At 39.1% G+C, this 24,116-nt stretch overlaps 1 protein-coding gene across 1 annotated transcript in view; it reads left to right on the top strand.

Moving 5' to 3' along the window:
* Positions 1-24,116, top strand: part of TLL2 (tolloid like 2) — a 174,917-nt gene that overhangs the window by 80,099 nt on the left and 70,702 nt on the right. The window contains exons 3-7 of the mRNA XM_044662652.1: positions 1,385-1,462; positions 5,599-5,760; positions 9,947-10,064; positions 11,290-11,468; positions 12,693-12,798. Coding sequence (XP_044518587.1) covers positions 1,385-1,462; positions 5,599-5,760; positions 9,947-10,064; positions 11,290-11,468; positions 12,693-12,798 — 643 coding nt within the window. The remainder of the gene's footprint in view (positions 1-1,384; positions 1,463-5,598; positions 5,761-9,946; positions 10,065-11,289; positions 11,469-12,692; positions 12,799-24,116) is intronic.

The following is a 24,116-nucleotide window of genomic DNA, read 5'->3' as shown; positions in this document are numbered from 1 at the left end:
TCAAGGTAGGATTAATCCCTAGTCTTAGATACTACATATACTACCCTTAATGAAACTTAAGATCACATTTGCTTTTTTGTTCTAATATTATTGACTGATGCTCAACTTTCTGATCACTAAAATCTCCAGATCTTCAGAAAACTTATATAATGATACTTCCTCAATTTTATACTTCCAGCATTTATTTTTTGTACCCAAGTATAATACTTTATACTTATTAATAAAATTTTTCATCTTATTAGAGTTTCCCATGGCTCTAGCCCATCACAGTCTCTTTGGGTCCTGATACTATCATCCACTGTGTTAGTTATCCTTCCTAGTTTTGGTTTATCTACAAATTTAATGGACAAGTAATCTTTGCATTCATCTAAGTCATTGGCCACATCTTTTAGCTTTTCTGAGTTTCTTCTTTGTAAATGTGAATAATTCCAATTTTCCCACATCTCCTCAACATTTATCATTTCCTTTTTTTGTCATATTAGCCATTCTGATAGGTGTAAGGTAGTATCTCAGAGTTGCTTTGATTTGTTTTTCTCTAATCAATAGTGATTTGGAGCTTTTTTCATATGACTATAGACAGTTTTAACTTCTTCATCTGAGAACTGTCTGTTCATATCCTTTGACCATTTATCAATTGGGGAATACTTTATATTCCTATAAATTTTATTCCTTTATATAATTGAGAAATAAAGTACTTTATCAGAGATACTTGCTATTAATTTTTCCCTCATTGGTTGTTTGCTTTCTAATCTTGGTTTCATTGATTTTGTTTATACAGAAACTTCTTAATTTAATGTAATCAAAATTATCCCTTTCATTTTTTGTAATGTTCTCTATTTCTTGTTTGGCCCCCAATTTTTCCCTTATCTATAAGTCTGGCAGGTAAACTTTCCTGTGTTTTCCTAATTTGTTTAAGATATTCTCTTTTTTTTCTAGATTAGCCTAGGTCTTTGATTAATGCTTTCTTCCTTCCCAATTTTCACCCTGCCTTACTAACTCTAAGCAATAATCGCTCTTCACCTTCATCACTTATGATCTTTTCCTTCTTAATCCTTCAAATATGCAATTCTCTTGGACAAAATCATAAAATTTTAGAAGGGATACCAGTGAAAAGATAGGTACTGAAGCCAACGCATACTGGAAAGCACAGGAATGTAGACTAACTCATAGTGGGAGATCCCTAAGACAACCCATACCTGAAAAGACAGGATTGAGTGGAAAGACTTAAGTCTAGAGACCAGGGGTAGATCTTTATAGGCATAGTGGAACTTACGATCATTTCCAATTAGTAATTTTTTGTTTCGTAATAGTTTTATGCCATTGAAAAGCATTTTGGTGCTCACAGATATTCTTTTTTTCTTTTTTTCTTCTGCTTTCTTTTCAGGTGGCCTTGGAGAACAACTTCATGAAATTGGGCTGAATGCCACAAGTTCCAATCATAGTACCAAGAAAGTTAAAAAGGGTAATGTGGTACCCCACCCAGACCTTTGGGTATCTTTTATTTACTATTTTATCAACTGAAAAACATATTCTGTTTTAGAACCACAGAATCCTAGAAATAGGGAATTCTCTTGGCTGGAGTGTGGCTAGGCTAGGCAGCCAGAAAAAGGCTAAGTAAATCTGTTAATTCGTGGATTGGGGATGCCACTCTGGGCCACTTAAAGAAATAAACATCCTCAATTTCATGAAAAACCATGTTGTACCCCACCTAGAGAGGTGGCACTGATGGCACAGGAGGTGTGGGCTGTGATAATGCATGAACATTGGTAGGTTTTGGTCTAAGGATGTTCATATTAATAGGATAAAATTTCTTTTCCATTTCTGTATCTTTGTACAAGTGGCTGCTAGGATGCATTTCCTTCTTACCTCTGCCTGAAAGAATCCCTAGTTTTCTTAAGAGCTCAGCTCAGGGGCTAGAAATCTCTTCATGGTTCATGGACTCCAAGTTAATAGCCTCTGATCCATGGGGATATGCTTATACGATGTCAAAACAAATTCATTTTCTATTTGTCAGTGCTTAAAGCCATACATAAAATAATGTAAGCCCCTTCACCTTCCCTAGTATTGGTGTTAGAAAGGAGAGGAAAGGATATTAATTGCCAGTAGCATCCCACCACAAGAAATGGTCTTTAGAGAAGGCTATCTCTTTTTAGAAACCATTTCCCATCTATTGCATTCTTGAATAATGTGATAAAGCCTACTTAGCTACTCTCCTGGAAGGACAAATTCAGTCTCAATGGCAAGGCACATAATTCTCACATGAAATTCTTCCTATGAGAAAAAAGAATAATAATGAAAAAGAAATGCTAGTCCCCCAACCCAAAAGGCATCTGGTTCAATTAGATTCAGTCCAATTCAACAAATATTTATTGGATGACCACCTTGTGTAAGGTATTATGCTAGGAGGCAGGGATACAAGAATGCAAATAGTTTCTACCCTTAAGGAGCTTCTAATCTGTTTAGAAGAAAAAAAGGGAATGGATTCTTGATTCCTTTTAAAGAGTTAGCACCTCCCCTTCCCAGACTCTCATATAAACTTTCCAATGTAATGTTTCAGCAATATAACCAGTTTTTAATAGTGGTAGCACCTTCTACTTTTCCTAGACATTTATTTTTTTTCCAAATTTCCTCTTTCAGTTTTCACCACCTTGATCAAAATAACCAGTTTCTTTTGGTTTTATATAAATGTATTGAACATTTTGCCTTCTAACCTGATAACTACCACCGATCCTGTGGTGATTGTGGGTAATTGTAAGCATTGGGGCAAAAAGATCATTATTGCTGATATTATTGTTTTTTGTTATTAACCATTCTGCTTTCTTATACCATTTTCTGGAATGCATTATAGTAAAAAGCAGGACTATCTGTAAATGACTTTTCCTTTCTGTTCCACACTCACATATTATGACCTAATCCACGTATACATTATATTAGTACATTAAGGAATTGTGTCACTTGGTGCTGAAAGCAAGTTGTCCACCTCTACACAGAGAGATGACAGCTGTTCAAACAGCTGCAGAGCCAAACCATTAATGGCAACCGGAAGAACCTAAGTCTGCTGCAGCCTTTTAAAACCCCTGGATTTTGTCTAGTTATACCTGATTACCCAAATCAAGATTAGAGCAGAGCAGCAGGACTTAGACCTTTGAAAGGGAGAGATGACACTTCTCCCACTTTATAGTTCTTTCTTTTGGGACTCTAGCATGCACCAAAGGACATTGGTCAGTTGAAAAGGATAGGTAAAGGACCAGGGAAATATCTGTGGTATCTAAATAAGCAAGCATTCATTAAGTGCTTTCTGTGTGCAAAAGCCTGGAGATATAAACAGAAAAGTAAAGATTGCCTCGGCTCTGTAGGAGCTCACATTCGAATGGAAGAAGACCACAAACACAACAAAGGCGGTTTCATCCATCCAGGACATTTAGGTCTCTCGAGTGTCCAGTATACTCGCTACAAGTCCAGAGAGAGAACCCAGAGGTGAAAGAGAAAGTGGAATAGGCTAGGACAGCATCTCCCTCCCTCTGCTCTCTGGGCCAGCCAATTGGGGCGATCCTTTTTTATTTGAATTAAAGGAAAGACAAGTTGTGTGTCACTCAGACATTCCCCTTTAATCACAACTTCTACCCCCCTCATAAAGAAGAGACCTCACAAGTAGGAGAAAGGATCTGAGCCTCCTGGATTCATCTTGCCCCTGCTCAGCCGTGGGTTTATTTCCGTCTATTATTCAGCTCCTGTCAGCCCTGACTGTGGTGCTTTGCTGGTCCTGGCTTTCTGGGGGAGCCATAAGAAGTGCTCCCTTCCTCTCAGAGGCACCTGGCAGTTAGAGGAATCCCTCTTGCGTGGAGTTCGGAGCTCAGCATGCATTTTTGAGTTTATAATTGGATTAACGAAATGGAGTGTGTAAACAGGCTCCCAAATGAAGCTGTGACTATTTTGATAGCATCTGATTTCCATAATCATATTAATAAGAAGAATGCACTCTGTAGTTTTAAAGGAAATTCCCTCTAAGAACTCCCAGTGTTTAGCTGCATAACAGAAAAGAATCCACGTTGAAGAGATGGAAACTGGTAGAAAGGGAGCAAAGCCTCACTTGCCATTCAACCTTACTGGAAGAAGTTAACATTTGGGGGGGGCGGTTGGCCATTAGTGGTATACCACTTGAGCTTTTGACTAACCTTTGCCTGCTCATGCCTTTGAAAAAGAGTTGTTTCCTAATCCATTCCCCTGAAGCCCACCTTTTATAGCAGAACTATTCCACACATGCTGTGGAGACAGGAATTTGGCCAGAGCATTTGTGAGATTTCTCCTCTTGAGTTTGTAATGGTTTGTCCAGATGGCTGGACTTCTGGTGTATTTATTTCTCACCAGCGAAGACTTTCCTTGAATATTAGACTCAGGAGCTCACCTGGGAAAAACTGAGACCAGGCCACAGTACCATTTAGGGGCCCCCCTGGGACTGAGACTGGAAATGAAATGTTGACTTACGATGGCAGCTGTCGTGTGGCGGGGTTTATTGGGGTCTACTTCAGGAGGCAGATCTGTTGGAATATGTTTGGGTTTGGGGTCTAATTGGTGAATTGGATTGGTTACTTTTTGCCCAAGTCCTTTTAGTGCCAATCCAAATGCAGAGCATTCTGAGATAATAAATAAAATTACACTGGATTCTGATTTTCAAGATAACAGTAATCCAGGAAAATCCAATAATGACATTTGCATTAGGATCTTTTCCCAGCCTAAGCAGAACATCTGTTTAGACATATTTTTAATCTGCAAATGCTTCCTGTGCTAAGTCCTCAGGAAATTAAATTTCTCACTGGTCGAGTGGGAAGCAGTCGTTCACTAACCAATCACTGCAAATTATACCCCTTGTCTTTCCCCAGTTCGATTTTAGATTTTCCCACACTGGCTAGATCGTATAAAATTGCTCCTGTGACTTGATATTTCCATTTGGGACTTTCACCTGAGAAACAGAGGAAGTATTATAGACATTATTTGTCTTGTAGAAGGATCCCACCCCCTAATTTTCTAGTGAAGAAAGTGACACAGAAATAGGTGGGAAATTATTGCGTGTAATATGAAAAACTAACTAAAACTCAGGTTTTCCTCACTTTAACCCCAGTCCTGCCAGGAACCCCAGCATCATGGGTTATTGAATAACCCAGTTCTAAATATTAAAAACTTCATTTTTTTCTAATGTTATCAAAAGGGTTTCTCCTCAGAACTGATGAGAACTATTTCAATGTTCCAATTTAGATAAGGATTAGAAGACATTTCCTTTTTATCACAGGCTAAGTATTTCAGAAAGTGGAATCACTTTTGGTGTTTTGTGGGCAAAGGGGACCACCTATGGGTGTACTCACACTATTTTCTTAGAAGTCCTGTGAGTTAATCTGGACTTTAGCTTGTTTATGAGAAGATTTAAAACAAGACTCAAGACTTGAGATGGCTATGTCTACTGGGAACATCCATTGGGAAGTCATGGAGGCAGTTGCTGGTCTTTCCCAGAGCTGGGGACAGCTAGACACTCCAGTCCCTTTCATGGTAGTGGCACAGCTGTCTTTAAATATCTACAACTGGAATGATGAGACTGTCTTTCAGGTGGCAGGCAGAACTCCATGCTTCTACGGAGACCCAAGAAAAAAGGCCCAAAGGCTGGACCTGTGGAGTCTTCACCCCGAGTCCGAAGGGCAACAACTTCAAGGACCGAGAGGATCTGGCCTGGAGGGGTGATTCCTTATGTCATTGGAGGAAATTTCACAGGTCAGTTGTTGCAAGAAGAGACTGGATCAGTGTTAGAATTGTAGCTTAGACTGACCCAGGTAATTAGGAGCTGAGCTTACTCTTAGTAGGATGAAGGATTTTCTGACATCCACAATGTAGGGCAGTGTGTCATAACTCCCAAGGGATCCATGGACAGATGTCAGGGCACTTAGGATCTTGGATGGGGAAAAGAAAATTACATCCTTATTTTCACTCATCTCTAACTGAAATTTAGTCTTTCCAAGAGGTTCAAATATTGGACTTGGTATTAAAAAGACGAGTTCAGATTCTGCCTCAAACTCTTACTGGCTGTGTGTCACTGGCCAAATCCCTTAACTTCTCTTTGTTGTACTTAATTCATCTGAAAAAATATGAGTAATAATAGCATCTATCTCATAGGATAATTGTGAGGATTTGAACTCAGATCTTCCTTTATCCAGGTCCAGTTCTCTATCCACTTTGTCCCCAAGCTGCCTCCAACCTTCTTTTCAGTTTCCTCTCTTGCAGTTCCATAGCTAGTAAGTACCTGAGGCAGGATTTAAACCCTGGGCCTCCTGTCTCTAAGTCCATCAAAGGTTATAATTAAAGGTTAACTAATTAGGCTACTTACATTTACACTTCCTATAAAGGAAATATGTCTCACGTTCCCAGAGTGGGACCACCTACTTAAGTAATAGACTTTTCCTTACTGGAAGTCTTCCCACAAAGGATGGATGACCACTGTGGGAGGATATTTTAAAGGAGACTCTTGGTCAGTTATAAATTGGACTAGAACAACCTCTGAGGCTTCTTCTAACTCTTAAGATTAATTATTCTGAAAACCGTGTTTTGCGTCTATCATTTCAGTTTCTGAAAGGTTTTCCTATTTTTAAATGTGCCTTGATTCCACAGTATAGACAATGAATTCAATAAACATTTATTAAGCACCTACTTACTATGTGCCAGGCACTATGCTAAGTGCTAGGGATACCAAAAAAAAAAAGCCAGAAGACAATCTTTTCATCAAGAAGCTTAAAATCTAATATTAATTGAATAACTAAAAGAACAAATGATATCAAAGGCAATCCATTGAATTACAGATCTAGAACTAGAAAGGGGTGGGATGCTTAGAGACCATCTAATCCAAGCCCCACTCATTTTTTCAAATGAGGAAATTGGCGATTTGTCCAGAGTCACATGTAATAAATAACAGAGAGAGGATTTGAACTTGGGTCTTCTGCCCCCAAATCCATTGGCTTTTCCACTATATACTCCCTTTCTCTTTAGATTCTTCACCTTCAAAACGAAGGGATTCGACTAGATGATCTCCAAGACCCCATGCAGGTCCATCATTCTATGATTCTGTACACACCATTCCCCTTCTATTAAATGAGACTAGGGAGCCTGCTCCCTCTTCCAGTCTGCTCTATCGATAAAACGGCGTACCCTTGGGACATTTTTGGAAATTAGATTATCCGTCTTTATCATCATTGCCATCCTCCTCATCGCCACTCACATGTGTCTAGAACTTCAAGGTTTACAGAATGGCTTTGTGTTACTTTTAGAATTATGTTTAGTCTTACTTGCATTATTACGTTCAGCATTATTTTCAGTAATACATTCAATCTTCCCAGTATGATTATTTCCACTTTACAGATGAGGAAACCAAGGCTCAGAGAGCATAAAGGAATCCTTTGTGGTCTTATGGCTAATTAATGGTAAAGCCAGGGCTCAGACTCTGGTCTCTTGATTTCAGAGCTATCTCACTTGCCACTAAATTGCTTTCCCCACTAACCCATGTTCTCACCACTCTCATTGAAACTTAGAGTTGGTAGGGACCTGAGGGGGTTATTTGGAACCCTCCTGAGAGTGACATAAAAAGAGTTTTGTTGAAAGGCCCTGGTTTTGTGTTTTAACTGTGTCGTTTCAGCATCTGGAGTTCTTTCCTGTCCCAGGAAGTGCCTTGTCATCATGGCTCTTAACCCATTCACACATATGGTGTTTGAGAGTATTTTGTATTTTAATGGCTTCTTGGTGTCACTTATCTAGGTCAGTGCCCTCCCCAAGTTGCAAGAACTTGATAAATAGGATAGAACTAAAGTTTGTTCTGTAAATTCATTTTTTTTTTGCCAATAAATTGAATGTCTGTCTATGAGTCCCAGTTTTCCATTGTTGAATAATAATGTCAATAAAAATTAGCATTTACATTTGGTTTGCAAAATGGTCTGGCGTTTTAGATGTCTTTGGCTCATATGCAATCATATCATTTATATATTAGCATCACAGTATATTCTATAATATATATCATTATTATAATACTATATATCTTTAAATTGATATGTCTATATAATATATCATGATATAACATACATTTTGATATGAAGGTAATGCTGTGAGGTAACTACTGTATGTATCAATAGTCCCATTTTTCTCTTTCTTTTTTTTAAAAACCCTTACCTTCCATCTTAGAATCCATATTGTGCATTGATTCCAAGGCAGAAGAGCGATAAGGGCCAGGCAATGGGGCAGGGTCATATAGGAAATATCTGAGACTACATTTGAACCCAGGACCTGTTTCTCTAGGCCAGGCTCTCAATCTACTGAGCTGTCTAGTTGCCCTTCATACTCCTATTTTTCCAATGAGGAAACTAAGGCTCAGAAATACTAAGTAACTTGCTTTAGTCACCCAGCTAACAAATATCAGGAACAAGATTTGCACCTATATCTTCCGGGTCTAGCTCTTTATTCAGCACTCCATGCCATCTTCCTGAATGGACAGCTCTAGTCACTTGCTTTCCTTCTTTTGCACCCCCAAATAGTTCCTGTTCATTCTCTGGAGCCTTCATGTTGACATCAGTTAAAGCAAGCAAGGCTTCTTTAGTTGCTGAGACATCTCTTTAACAGCGTTGTAATTGCTCCTCTCTGCAAAGTTCTTGTCCCAAATAATTTTTCATATTTGCTGGAAGGAACCTAAATGCATAAACTTAAGAGCTCGAGAAGCCAGAATTAGAGATGATGTGAACATAGTCTTTTATTAGGGACTTTCATGCCTTTTCATATCTAGAGTCCTTGGAAAAGCAAAGAAACCAGGAATAAAACTGTTACTGATTTTTTTGCTAGTAGGGTAGCCAGAGCTCCCACTACTCTTAGGATTTCCCTTAAGGTACTAAAAAAATTATATTACTCTTTTGTATAAATTGGGGAGGAGAACTGAGGTAACTTTCTGGACTTTTAACCTGAGTTTTGTCTAAGGATCCCAGTAAAGTAGGGATATAGTTGCCCCTTTTTCATGGTGCCAGTATTAGACAGGTGACATGCTTCCTCTTCTCAGCACATGAACCCAAGGGTTCAATTGCCTGCCCTCTCCTGGCACCCTTTCCCCAACCACTGCACTGGTATGATGTTCTGGGCAGCTGGTACACAAGCATATAGCCCTGGGAACATGTACCACATGGGCTGCCCAGGATTAGTGTTCAGGCAGTTCATACTGACCTTGGGAGTATTTTAGGCTGTTTCTATGCTTTCCCATCAAATTATTTTGTCTCAGGTACCATAATTCCAAGGTATGGTTTTGCATGTTGGAATAAAATATGAAAAGATCTGTTGGAATTTCTGGCATTTTTATTATCAGTGGAAGTTGGAACATTATAGATCTCTTTGAAAACCCTTTGCCTTCATCATTTTCATTAAAGCTCTGTTGCTTCCATTTACTACTGGTATAACCTCAGGCTAATTACTTAAGACTCTTTGAGCCCATTTCCTTGTCCATAAAATGAGTGATTGGACTAGATGATGTCTGAAGTCTCTTCTAGCTCTGAAATTCTGTCTATTTGGGTAAGTATATGGCTATGTTTAATCCACAAAACTCTTATTTATAGGTTTGTAAATTCAGGAAAGTCAATCAATCAATAAATATTTATTAAATTCTTACTGTGTGGTGAGCACTGTGCTAATGTTGGGGAAGCAAAAAGAGACATAAGATAGTTCCTGTCTTCAAGTAGTTTACAATCTAATGGAGTCATGTTTAATTTCGAGCAAAGCAGGTTGCCTTTTATGGAGCAATAATACTTATGTGGTAGCTCCTTGGAAAATGAGCTCAAGAATCACGTTAGGCAAAGTTATATTTGTGCAGCTGTGGAATGAACCAGAGACAGATGTGAACAAGGTAACAAATGAATGAGTACTGTGGTTCTCATTATTGTTTTAGGAAGCCAGCGGGCCATTTTTAAACAGGCCATGAGGCACTGGGAGAAACACACCTGTGTGACCTTTATTGAGAGAACAGATGAGGAAAGTTTCATTGTGTTCAGTTACAGAACATGTGGGTAAGTAAGAGAAACCAAAAAAATCTAGTTGTTTTTTGATTATAGATGAATCAAGTCACTTAAATTTTTAAAAATTGGATCAAATTTAAACCAACTGTGGTATATGAAAGTTTACCATCCTCCTTCTCTAGGCATACTCTCATTTGATGATATCCTTCTTAAAATGTGCCACTTAGAATTAAATATAGAATTCTAGATGTTGTCTGACCTCTACAAAGAACAATTTCTTTGTTCTGAAACATCTGAACATTCTAAGATTCTATGATCCCATACAAGGAGTAACCCAATAGTTCAGATCATCCACTGAGGGATGAGTTGAATGCTGGCTCGCCTGGAGAATGATATAATGAATGTGTTAGGCATTCAATCTTTCCTGCCCATGCCAAAAGTGACAAATGAGAACTCTATCTCTGCCTGCTGCCTAGGCATTTTGGGTATGTATATATTTGGGGAATGACAGGGAAGGATTGTTTTGGTGGGATGATTCTCAATTAGACAGTGAAGAAAGACACACAGGTTTGAAAGAAGGAATGAAGATACCAAAACGAATAGGGAGACTGTAGACAGCTTGGAGCCTTGGAATTCTCATTTCCAGAGTCTTCTCTTATTGTTCTTAGATAAATGGTTTATTGCCCCAGCCACCACACCTCTATATTCTCTCTGCCCCCCAAAAAACCCCCAACAACAGTCTAACATCCCTTCAAGCAGGTATTTTAACTACCAAACACCATTCTAGTTCTTGGGTTTGGAGTCTGTTCAATTCCAGAAATGCCGCATCTACTACTAGATTCTCAAATTGAAAGGGCAGGTTATGAATATAGGAGGATATTATAAATATTTATGGTGTATAAATGTATTAATTATGTACTATATATTCATATTGTATGTAATATTATATATATCTATGTAAAATATTATGTGTGTATATATATTTCTTTTAGCCAGAAAGTAAAATTTTCTTATTGTTTTTGTCAAATATTAGATGAATTCTGATGTGTCTGATGTTGGTGCTAAGCATTTCAGTTGAATAAAGGAGCTGTGTCCATTAAGAAAAACAATGGGATGAGGAAAGGTGGTGATTCTTTGTTCCAAAATGGAATCATCATCAGTCCTTCCTTTTCACCTATGCCTTCTCCCTTCTCAATATCTCTAAGTACTCTTCTTGGAACTTGCACCTTTCTCACTTTCTCCCTAACCTGTTATTTTTTTTTCCTGATCATTGCAGATGTTGTTCCTATGTTGGGCGCCGAGGTGGAGGTCCCCAGGCCATATCCATTGGGAAGAATTGTGATAAGTTTGGTATTGTGGCTCATGAACTTGGCCATGTTGTTGGGTTCTGGCATGAACATACTCGGCCTGACCGAGACCAGCATGTAACTATCATCAGAGAAAATATCCAGCAAGGTAGGGTAACCCTGCTTTCAAGTGCTATCTGATAGGTAGGACCTACCAATATTAATCAAGAAAGTGAAGTGGGAGACAATAAAGTAGAAGTGGAACTGACCCTCGTTCTGGAAGTCATTCAATATGATGGGAGTGAAACATGCAGTAGGGAAGGAGAGAATACTCTTTATTTCCAGTATCCTATATGATGGATTCATGTCTTCTTATTAATTATAGATAAATTTCCAAGTTTGGACCCTATACAATGGATCTATTTATTTTCCTTCATAATGATCATATCTTCTGATTTGGATAATGTATCTATAAGAATCAGCTATATAGTGAAGTTGCTCTTTGTCTGGGTCCAGACCTGTGGTTTTGTCCTGCAGAGATCCCTAGATGAGGAAATTAATTCCATTAATTAAGATCAATAACTGTTCTGCAAGCTGTAGTTTTAGATTTTCCCTAAACAATGAAAGATAAAACTACCCGGTCAGTGTCAAACAACCAATATGTGTTAGAGGCCAATTTGAACCCAAATTATCCTGCTGCAAGACTTGCGTGCTACTTTGCTAGGCTGCTTTTTAGCTAAAACTCTTATATAGGCAATTGTATAATTGTATAAAGTAGGAATAGAGTAAATATTTCCAAGAGGCTTTTATCTGAGTAGCCAAGGTGGAGAGACTTGTACATCTAAATCATGAAGAAATATAGCAAATCAACTTAAATTTGTCTTTTGGGAAATGTTTTTTTGAATATATGATATTCAAGGAAATATATATGTAATATATATTGAATACAATGATAGCATATATGTAGAGAGAGAGAGTATAATATATAATAAGTCTTACAGGATATCAATGAAAAAAGCTTCTGTTCAACATCTTTGTAATTTTCCAGGAGTTAGATTTATCCTTTCGTGGATTATTCCCCTGTTCTTCCATTTGTATGACTGATGCCTTTTCCTTTAGTTGCTATTTAGTCCAAGCTAATTAAACTCAACCAGTTTCATCTCTTTTAAGTTGAAGAATTTAGAGTGATCTTGAGAGGTTAGAGAGGAGCAAGATGGAAGAATCTGTGGTTTTCTTTCCAGTTGAAAATCTCAGACTTATTTAAACACACACAACTTGAGTGTATGGTGTGGGCTTACTGTGAACCAGAAAGATTTTTTTTGCCCAATTTTCTCCCCCTTTTAATGATGTCTTTGCTTTCCCAAGGACCTTAACAGTGTGCATTGTGTCTCAGGTCAGGAGTACAACTTCCTAAAAATGGAAGCTGGGGAGGTGAATTCGCTGGGAGAGACGTACGACTTTGACAGTATCATGCATTATGCCCGGAACACGTTCTCAAGGTTGGAAGCTAAGGTTCTGACTGCTGAGTTCTTTATTGTGCCTCTGGCAGGCTGGGTTAGGATTCGTAGTGATTTCCCAAGGGGTGGGGGTGGGGGGTCTCTGTGGGTATCCTACAGTGTACAGGTGCCGCTGTCCTTGATGCTCAGCACCCTCTGGCTTGCAGTGAAATATAATCTAATCAGGAGTCTGCTAATAAGATTTAACCCCATTGTGAAAGCCACTGTTCCATCATCGCCTAATGTCACAACTAGCAAACCGGAAAATGAAAATTATCAAGAGCTTCTGTTTAAAGTTCCCAATGAGTGAGTGGGGTGGGGTGGAGGGTAGAGGATGGAAGGTGAGGGTAGGGGGAGGAAGCCTTTGAAGGAGTGTCCTTGATTTTAACCAGGGCAGCAGTTAATAGCCCTTCTGGAGAAATTAGGTTTGTTTCAGATTTCAAAGGATTTCAGAGCCAGCTGGGAGGGACCGTCAAGACCATAGGATCAAAGATTTAAAGCTAATAGGACCTTAGAGGTCATCTAGGCCAGCCTCCTCATTTTATGGATGAAGAGACAGCAGTCCAGAGAGAGGGAAAATGGTTTGGTCTAGGTCACAGGACTAGGACTTCTGACTCCACACCCAGTAGCACTCTCCATTGTAACTCTCTAATTCATCTAGTTCAATGTCCCTATTTTATAGATGATAAGGCTGAGGCCCAGGGGAGTAATATGACTTGTCCAAGGTCACACAGGAGCAGAATTGGGACTAGAACCCACATCTCCCTGACTTCTAGTTATTTTGAGCTACAGGGTTTTCCTTGCCTGCAGAAGTTCAAGTACTTCTTACACCCTAGTTAAAGGAACCAAAAGAAGAAAGTGATCTTTCTCCCAGCCCTTGTTTTCAATTTCCATCTTTCCTTTGAATTTATGTAAGAGGAAAAATGCTTGAAAAATTGTATTTCTTCCCTCAGCCCCCATTAGAACATAAGGTCCTTGTCAGAAAGGATTATTTCTTTGTAATTGCATTCCCCAGTGCCTACGACAGTGCCTGGCATATAGTAGGTTCTTAATAAATGCTTGTTGATTAATTGATTGATTGATTCTGTTAGGCAGGGGTAGGGATTGGCCAATGTGGTGGTCTTGGGGGTTGGGGAGTGAACTCTAATAGAGACACAAATAACTGTAATACAAGGTAGAATGTGGTAAGTACTTCAGAGAGGTCTGGATAGGTGCTTATTAAAAAAAATCTTGAGGACAGATAGTAGATAGCATGCCAGTCCTGAAGTTGGGAAGACTGGGTTCAAATCTGGCCTCAGACACTTCCCAGTTGTGTGGCCCCTGGGTAAGTCACTTACTCCCCTCTCCCCCCTTGCCTTAATTAGCCTTTGCCCTTCTGTCTTAGGGTTGTTACTAAGACAGAAAGTAAGAGTTACCAAAAGAGTTTGAGGAGGAAGAGATCACTTTCAGAGGTGCTGGGAGGGCACTAGGGAAGGCTCTGAACTCTCACATGAATATTATACAAAACGGACAATTTTGAAGACTTTTTTAAAACTGATGAATAAAATTAGCAGAACCAGAGGGACGATGCATATGATAGCAATGATGTAATGTCAATCAACTTTGAAAACTATAAACTATGATTAATATAATGACTCTTCATGATCCCAGAAGGCAGATGATAAAACACTTTCTGACCAAAAAGTGATAGATTTAGAAGGCAGAATGAGACATACATACATACATGCATGCATGTATACATATTTGTAGATAGCCAATGAGCGGTTTTGTCTTGCCTAATTGTACATGCTTTTAAGGAATTTATTTTTCTCTTTTCTTTTTTTTTTCCAATGAGGTGGGAGATTTTTATTTATTAAAAAACAATTAAAATGGGTACGTATGGGTGAGTGCCACAGACATAATGTAGTATAATAGTTTGCACTTTGGGGCGAGATCACTGTATTGTTGGTTTTGCTTTATCGTTGTACTTTGTTTCCAAGGACTTCTCACAGAGTGGGAGCAAATTTACATTTGCTCTATAAATGTTTGTAATGGAAAAACAAAACATGACAACAAAACTCTTTTTTTTTAAAGGAAAAATTCAAGGAGGTAGTTGCTCTGGAGGTGAGCCATTTGGGTCTCAGTTTTCTCCTTTGCGAAATGAGAGTTGGATCAGATGATCACTGAAGTTCCTTCCAGCTCTGTAATGCTTTCATTCAGCTTGCTGTGATATGGAGACATTGAGTGTTTTATGTTCCATGGGGAGACTCAAGCTGAAGGGCTCGTGCAAGCTTCTCAAGGCCAGTTTATAGGATCCTGGATTTTGCTGCCTCTGGGATGTAGGTGGGTGAGACAGGATGTGTTCAGTATCAGGGACTGAGATGACCCAGGCATTCTGGAAATGATAGAGAGACAGGCTTCCTACTGGATCTGGCTTCATCACATCTGATCCTAATTTGAATTCTGAGTCAACAAGCGGCAGCTCATCATTGCGGGATGAGTTCACTACTAAGGCAGGACCATAGGACCTTTGAGATCCTTTAGTCTAATTCCCCTCATTTTATAGATGAGGAAACTGAGGCAGAGAGACATGAATTTACAATGGCATATCATTGAGGCGAATCAGTTAAGCTAATCTACTTAACCAAGTTATTTGTGTTGAAAATTGTGAATGAATAAAGAACAGAGATCAACACAGAAATTATGATCATTTCTTAAGGAAATTTAACCACTGTAAGTCAGCTACTACAAAGCTATCTAAAGGGCTAGAAACTGAACTGGAGGGGATTGGGGAGTAGGTGGGTAAAGCCAAGTATTCTGTCTGGAAATCCAGTGCTCTAAACAGTACAGCCTGCTGTTCTGGCATGCCAAACAGTGATGAGCTGACCCACCCTGTGAAATGTCTGTTACTAGAGGAGACAGGGGAAGGATCCAAGCATTTCATTTAGTATTGAAGCCCTGGGATGCAGTGTGGGTGGATTTTGTGATGAGCAAATGTTAAATAGATCTCTCAAACTGAAGTGCCTTCCGAGTGTACTCAAATCAAGGCTAAAGCAGAGCTGTGGGCTTCATCTCAGAGTTCTTTTTCCTCTTCAGGCTTCTGCATGCTTTTAGAAAATGTAATCTAGCAGATGATCGTGATTATGGGATCCTGGATACAGACCTGGAAGGGACCTCCAAGGCCATCTCCCAGCCCCCACATTTTACCAATGAGGAAACAGACCCAGTGAGGAGTCCCAGTGATTTGCCTAAGATTATAGAGAAAGTGAGGTGCCAGTGGTAGGCTTTACAGACATAGGAGAGATACAACTGTATAGTAGGAAAACACAAGAAGGCTTCTCATTTACCGGCTGAAGTTGAGAGTCAAGTGTGTTTAGAGGGGAACGAGCAATGGGTATGGGGTCAGAAGACCCAAGTTTGAGTGTTGATTTTTTTTGGACCCAGCAGTTTATAAAGGCCATTTGGTAAAGTGTGCATACTTATTTTATGGATGACCCTACATAGGTCACTCTTTGAGGATTAGTTTCCTCATTTGCAAGAAAAGAGATTAGACTTTTAAGATTCCTTTCAACTCTAAATCCAGGATCCTACAGTCACTAAAACTCATTGAGTTTTTGTTTTTTTAAAACACTTACCTTTCATCTTAGAATTAATACTATGTATTAGTTCTAATGTAAAAGAGCAGTAAGGGATGGCAATGGAGGTTCAGTAATTTTCCCAGGGTCACACAGCTAGGAAGTGTCTGAGGTCAGATTTGAACCCATCTCTGGACCTGGCTCTGGATCCCCTGAGCCATCTAGCTGCTTCATTGAGTTTTAGTCTCCTCTTCATAAAATGGGCATTTTAAATTTTATTTTATGAATTTGAAAATTTTATTTAATTAATTAATTTAGAATATTTTTTCATGATTACATGATTCATGTTCTTTCCCTCTCCTCCTTCCACCCCCCTCCCTTAGCCAATGAGCAATTCCACTGGATTTTACATGTGTCATTGATCAAGACCTATTTCCATATTGTTAATATTTGCATTAGGGTGATCACTTAGAGTCTACATCTCCCATCATATCCCCATTGACCCATGTGATCAAGCAGTTGTTTTTCTTCTGTTTCTGCTCCTACAGTTCTTTCTCTGAACGTGGATAGTTCTTTCTCATAAGTCCCTCAGAATTGTCCTGGGTCATTGCATTGCTGCTAGTGGAGAAGTCCATTACATTAGATTGTGCCACAGTGTATCAGTCTCTGTGTATAAAGTTCTCCTGGTTCTGCTCCTTTCACTCTGCATCAATTCCTGGAGGTTGTTCCAGTTCACATGGAATTCCTCCAGTTCATTATTCCTTTGAGCATAATAGTAGTCCATCACCAACAGGTACCACAATTTGTTCAGCCATTCCCCAAAGGACACCACCTTATTTTCTAATTTTTTGCCACCATAAAGATCACAGCTATAAATATTTTTGTTCAAGTCTTTTTCCTTATTATCTCTTTGGGATACAAAACCAGTAGTAGTATGGCTGGATCAAAAGACAGACAGTCTTTTAAAGCCCTTTGGGCATAGTTCTAATTTGAAGATGAGCATTTTTTAAACATGTCTCACTTGTAAAATAGGGATAATAATTCTTTCACTACATGCCTCATAGAATTGCTTTAGATTTTGTGAGACTCTAAACATAATGTTGGCTTAAGTCTTATTCATGGGTTTTATTCTACTACGCATACTTAGATATGTCTTTGTAAACTCCTTACTTGCAGATATTGTCTCATTCTTTGTGTATCTCTAGTGTCTAGCACAAGATCTGTCACACCGTTGGAGCTTAATAAATGTTTGTCAATTGACTGATTATATGAAAGAGGTGACCATGGGTTCCTAATGGCTATCCCAGCAGAGGGCACAGCATTAGCTCAGGAAGGTCCTGCCAAGCTAGAAAGCCTTCCAGCAGAGGCCCAAGGATGGACAGTGTGTCTGCCATCCAAAGACCAACCTCACTCCACTCAGAGAGACTCTTCACTAGAGCACTGACACCTGGTGATGATTTTTTTTTGGCCCCAACAGCTTAAAAAGGCCATCTGTGAAGGCATTGAGCTGCATCAGTGAAGGAAATACCCTCTGTGATGAAACCACATAGCCTTGGAATATTGAATAGATATTTCAGTATGATTTTTAGCACGTTCAGCTGCTTTGCTAGATGGGTTTTAAATGACCTTGTTTAGTGGAACTCCTACTACATTCCATAATCAGGGAATTTGCTCCAGTGAAAGCTTTTCCTTGATATTCAGCAAAAACGCTCTGACTTTATCCCATGTTATTATTCGTAGCAATATGCCTCATTTGATGATAGCCTGAAAATACAGCCTCTTTGTAACCCCTTAAGAACTGGATTTCTTCCAAATGGGAAATTCATGAAGGTGGGAAAGAATAGCCTCTGCTTCTCTCTCTTAAAGATTGACCAGTCGCCTCAACCTTTGAGCCCCCAGTTCCTTGGCAATTTTCTTCCCCATCTCTTCTGTCTTCACTGACTTTATGGAGTTGTTGGTATCTTTGGGGGCTTAATTAGACAAAACTTGAGGAGATGAGGTAACAGTTCTCTGCTACAGAGATAACTTTGTTTTTAGAAAACTCTGATCTGACATTTTTATTCCTTTAGGCATCTGCCAGACTTTTTTTCTGAGCTTAGCAGAATGTAAACAGAAAGGATTTTTAGACACACAAAGAGGGTTAAATTTTTACGCTGACTAACCTTGAATTATGCACTTTCTAGGACCCAGAGCCCTTTTGAGTTGCTCAGAAAGTGATTGGGAGGAAGGAATCCTGGAGGAAAGAATCTGATTGTGTGGGCTGATGCCATCTATGCCATTTTTTACACATTGAAATATCAAACTGTCAGTCAATCAATAAACATGCATTAAGCATCTCTTCTATGCCAACCTGTGTTCTAAGTGCTGAGGATTTCAAAAAAGACAAAGGATAGTCCCTGCTCAGAAGGAGCTCATAGCCTGATGGAGGAGACAACATGCCAACAGTTACATACAAACAAACTATGTTCAATAATCAACAAAGAGAAGGGACTAGAATTAAGAGGAAACAGAAAAGGCTTCCTTTAGGTGGCGGGATTTCAGCTGGGACTTGAAGTCAGAAATTGTCTTCAGTCAACCAATCAACAAAAATCTATTTAAACTTAATGCGGATGAAACACTGTGTTTGAAAATTAAAGGAAATACTAAAAAAGTGGAAGATATGGTCTCTTGTCCCCACAGGGTATATGGAGATGTAAAGGAGGGGATGATATGTGTATAGTCACATAAAGAGATAATGACAACTCAGGCAATGGGTGTAAATGCTAAAGGGTGCAGTGGGAGGCAGCTAGGTGACACAGTAGATGTGTTCTTTGGGTCAGGAAGACCTGAGTTTGAATCCTGTCTCACTCACAGTTGGGTGACCCTGGGCAAGCCAGACTTTGTGCCTCAGTTTCTTCATCTGTAAAATGGGGATAATGATAGCACCTACCTCACAGGGTTGTTGTGAAGATCAAATGAGAAAATATGTGAAGCAGTTTGTAAACCAAGATCTATGTGAATGTTAGTTATTATTAGTAGTAATAATAGTAAAGTCAAATAATTTAGCCTCCTTCAGAATAGAGACTGTTTTACTTTTGTATTTGACTTGCTAGGAGTTAACACAGTGTTTGGAACATAGTAACTACTTAATAAATATTTCTTGATTCATTGTAAAAGGAACTCAGTGGAAGGGAAGAAATCATTTTTAAGTGGAGAACCTGGAGAAAATTCCATGGAGGAGATGGGACTTTGGATTATAGGATCATGGTGGCTAGTTGGTAGAGTAGTTAGATGATATGAAGTCATAAAGACCTGAGTTCAAATTTAGATTCAAACACTTATTAGTTGTGAGATCTTGAGGAAGTCACTTAAACACTCTAAGTCTTAGATTCCTCATCAATAAAATGGGGGAAAATAGTTGCATTTACCTCCTGAGGATCAAAAGAGATAATTTATGTGAAGCACTTTGCAAAGTACTTTTTGAATGTCAGTTATGATTATCATTATCATCATTATTATAGAATTTTAGATCTAGAAGGGACTTTAAGAGATGATCTGGTTCAGCCATCTCATAGAAAAGGAACTTGAAGTTCCAAAATCTAGAGTGACTTTCCTTTGGTCTTATGAATCCAAGCCCATGTGCTTTTCCTTCTATAATCTATTGCCTTTTTGGGCTGGATCTTGAAGGATTCCAGCATAATGGTTGTGGTGGTTTTTATCTCCATTGTCTAGCACAGTGCCTTGCACATATTAGGCCCCGAAGAAATGTTTCTTCAACTGAATTCAGTTAAAGGGGGTGACATTCCAGGCAGTGAGCATGAGCTGAGCAAAGGCTTAGAAACAGATATGAACAAAGTAGGTTCAGGGAATGGATCAGTCAGTCTCGAGCAGAGGATTCATATGGGGGGCAGTGGGAGATACAAGCTGGGAAGAATGGAAAGACTGAAGTTCCTGGCTAAATAGTTTGGACTTTAGCCCCTAGACAGAAGTGTCAAATCTACTATCTATGGCCCATAATCCTCCTGAGTGCTGCCCAAGCTAGATCAAAGTGCAGTTCCTATGTGATTTTAATATGTTAATGCATTAATAAAAATAGAAATGTATAATCATGTGGTTTTCCAAGTCAATACATGGCCCCTGGAGGATCCTTGGTTCAGTGGTCCTTAATTCTATTTAAGTTTGACATTATTGCTTTAGATTGTGAGAAGGCACTGGGTAGGACTTTTTGATCAGGTATTTAAAAGTTTCTTCTTTCAAAATGAGGAAACACATGGCTAGTAAATATCTGAGACGGGATTTGAATTCAGAAAGTTGAATCTTCCTGACTCTAGGCTTGACTTTTTATTCAACCATTCCCCTAATTCAGTGATGGGCAAACTTTTTAAAGAGGGGGCCAAAGGAAAGGATAAAAACTTTAGGCAAGCCAATATAATTTATTAAAAAATAACAGTGATACATTTTATAAAATTCTTGTATTTTTTGTGATACTAAGCCCTATTAATGACTGAAAGATTATGAAGGAGAAGGGCCACATCTGGTCCGCGGGCCATAGTTTGCCCATCATTGCCCTAATTCATGGGCATCTAGTTTGTTTCCAGATTTTTGTTTCTCAGTCTTTCATCCACTTGATTTTTTAGGGACCTCATGGGCTAACCATGATAATACAAATCAGCACCAAGATCTTTATCCTTCAAAACGAAACAAATATTTATTGGGCACCTCCTATATTATATAAAGGACCATAGGAGTAGAGAAGGGTACAAGGATGAGCGTATTTTCTGCTCTCAAGAGATTTACCATCTAGTGGGAGATCACAAGACAAGTACCAAAAAATTATTGTTTAAGATAGGATATAACACCTCTTTTAAGAGGTATAAACCAATTATATAGAAATTCAAGGAAAGGAGACTCCACGTTATTTTTTGAGGGGAAGGTGGTGCTTGTAGGAAGTTAGCATTTAAGGAAAATCTTAATAGGGTCTGGGGATCTTTTTAATTTCCCATTTATGGTCCTCATTTTAATGAGTTTTTGTTTTTGCCCTTTACTAAAATATTCCTCTAATGCCTCATTGTGGCATGGAGTTAACCAACCTTGGTTTTGCAAAGGTTATGTCAGTGAAATGTGAGCTCTCACTGGTCTTACCAAGCTGGAGAGGTTTCATGTATAGGCCTAAAGAATATGAATAGCCAGCATTTCTATATCCTTTTAATGTATTCAAAGCCCTTTATGTTTGTTATCTTAGCTGATTTTGTCATCAGCCTGTTATCTGACAACCAGCCTAACTGGAGAGACTGGCCACCAGAGATAGCTCCTGGGTGCTGATTTTTTTCAGTTATTGCAACTCATGAAGACTATCTCCTAAGGCATAGAGGGATCACAATCCTTGTTAGTGAAGGGAATGCCGAACTGACATAGATGTGGATCTTCTCAATTTTGAGGTCTGAGTTTTGTTCAATTCAAGTTTGGACTTTCCAAATTCATGCTTCCCCAGGGCTATCTTTGCAGAAGTTAGGCTGGGGACAGCTAGGTGGCTCAATGGCTAGAAAGTCAGGAGGTGGGAGGTCCTGGGTTCAAATGTGGCCTCACACAATTCCTAGCTGCGTGACCCTAGGCAAGTCACTTAGACCCCAATGCTGAGTCCTTACCGCTCTTCTACCTTAGAACCAATACAAAGTATTAATTTTAAGATGGAAGATAAAGGTTTAAAAAAAAAAGTCAGGATCAATCACTCAGCTGCAGCACTTTAGCCTTATTCTTTTTCTTGCCTCTCTTACGATGCTGTACTGTTGAGTCTTCAGGGCTTCTGTGTAGTTAGAAGAGAGTGATTGGTGTAAGCTTCTGCAAGAAGAATGGACTCCATTCTGTGGGTCATTCTCTTATTAAGAGCCGTGCCTTATATAAACATATCATCTTGGATTTTGAAATGCCTTCTGAGGGCATTTCAGAGGGACCACACTGAAGAACCAGGAAAAACCTCCTACAGAAGTTGAGCTGAGCTGAATTTTGAAGGAGGCCAGGGAAACCAGGAGGTAGAAGTAAGGAGACAGTACTCTAGGCAGGAGGACATCCAGTGAAAAGTCTAGGAGTTGGGAGATGGCTTATTATGGGCAAAGAATAGCAAAAAGTTCATTGTTGCTGGGTTATAGAATGTATGAAGGAGAATGAAGTATAAGGTAGGCCAGCTAGGTGGCACAGTGGATAGAGTGCCTGTCCCTTATCTTCCCGAGTTCAAATCTAGCTCCAGACCCTTATTAGCTGTGTAAATATGGGCAAGTCACTTAACCCTGTTTGTCTCAGTTTTCTCATCTGGAAAATGAACTGGAGAAGAAAATGGCAGCCCTCTCCAGTATCTTTATCAAGGAAACCCCCAAAAGTCAGACACAACTGAAACTATTAAACAACAATAGACAGCAGAATATAAGGAAACCAGCAGGATAGGATGGGCCCAGGTCATGAAGGACTTTAGAAGCCAAACAGAGAATTTTGTGTCTCATCCTGGAGGTATAGGAAACCACTGAATAGTAGGAAGGGACCTCAGAAGACTTTTAGTCCAATCTATAACTGAACAAGAATTCTTTCTACATTATAAGTGGTGACCATTTCTTCTCCACTTGAAAACCTCCAGTGAGAGAGGACCCCAAAGGTGCCCCACTACAGGGCAGTTGTCATTGTCAGGAAATTTTCCCTTACATTGAGCCAAAATTTCCTTCTCTATAACTTCTACCCACTTCCCTTGTTCTGGCCCCCTTGGCCATGCACAACGAATCTAGGACTTCTTCCAAATGATGACCCTTATGAGATTAGAAAAGAGCTGCCATCCTATTTCCTCCCCATCTTCACCCTGGACTCCCAAGTCTTCTCTAAGGTATATATTCCCAATTTCTTCAATCTATCTTTACATGGAACGAACTCCAATCTCCTCACCATCTTGATTATCTTCATCTGGGTATCTACCAGAATGTTAATGTACCTTCAAAAATGCCCTCAGGAAGGGAACACAGTAATTCCAGCATTATCTGATCAGGATTCTGATTAGACAGGGCTATCTAATGGGACTGCTCATTCTGATCATTTTACTTCTTATCACAGACTATGATGCTATTAGAATAGTATAGTCTGAGACATTGTGGATGGAGAAGGCATGGGTTCAAGTTCTAACCCTCATACATATTGGCCATGTCACCTTGGTGAGTAATATATGCTCTTAAAACTCTAGATAACTATCTGTGCCTGTACATTATCAATTGATCAGCATTTATCCATAGTGTCCAGGCACTGTGTGCCAGGTGCCAGGAATATAAGTACAAAGAATGAAAGAATTCCTTCTAACAGAGCATAAATTCCACTGGAGAGACAAGTACATTTCTAAAAGTATATAGCACAAATATCAATCAAATAAATACAAATTTATATAGAAAGTAGTTAAATCCAAGGTAGTTTGTGGAAGAGGGCATTGGCAGCTGGGAGGGATCAAGAAAGGCTTTATGTAGAATATGATGTTTGAGATGCACCTCAAAGGACGAAAAGAACTCTCAGATGGAAGTAAATAGAGATTGCATTCCAAGCATGTGTGAAGGAATGGAGATGGAGGGTAGAGTGTTGTTTATGTGAGGAACAAAGAGAAGGCCATTTGGCTACATCATAGAGTGCAGGAGATGAGTAATAATCTAATGAGGATGGATAACTAGATTGACACTGGGTTGTATAGGGCTTTAAAGCTAAACAGAGGAGTTTATATTTTATCCTAGTGGCAATAGGAAGCCAATGGAATGGAATACAGGAGTTATC

Source organism: Gracilinanus agilis, chromosome 2 (assembly GCF_016433145.1).
Source record: "Gracilinanus agilis isolate LMUSP501 chromosome 2, AgileGrace, whole genome shotgun sequence".
NCBI lineage: Eukaryota > Metazoa > Chordata > Mammalia > Didelphimorphia > Didelphidae > Gracilinanus > Gracilinanus agilis.
The sequence above is the reverse complement of the archived record's forward strand: the minus strand, read 5'-3'. Positions and strand labels throughout refer to the sequence as shown.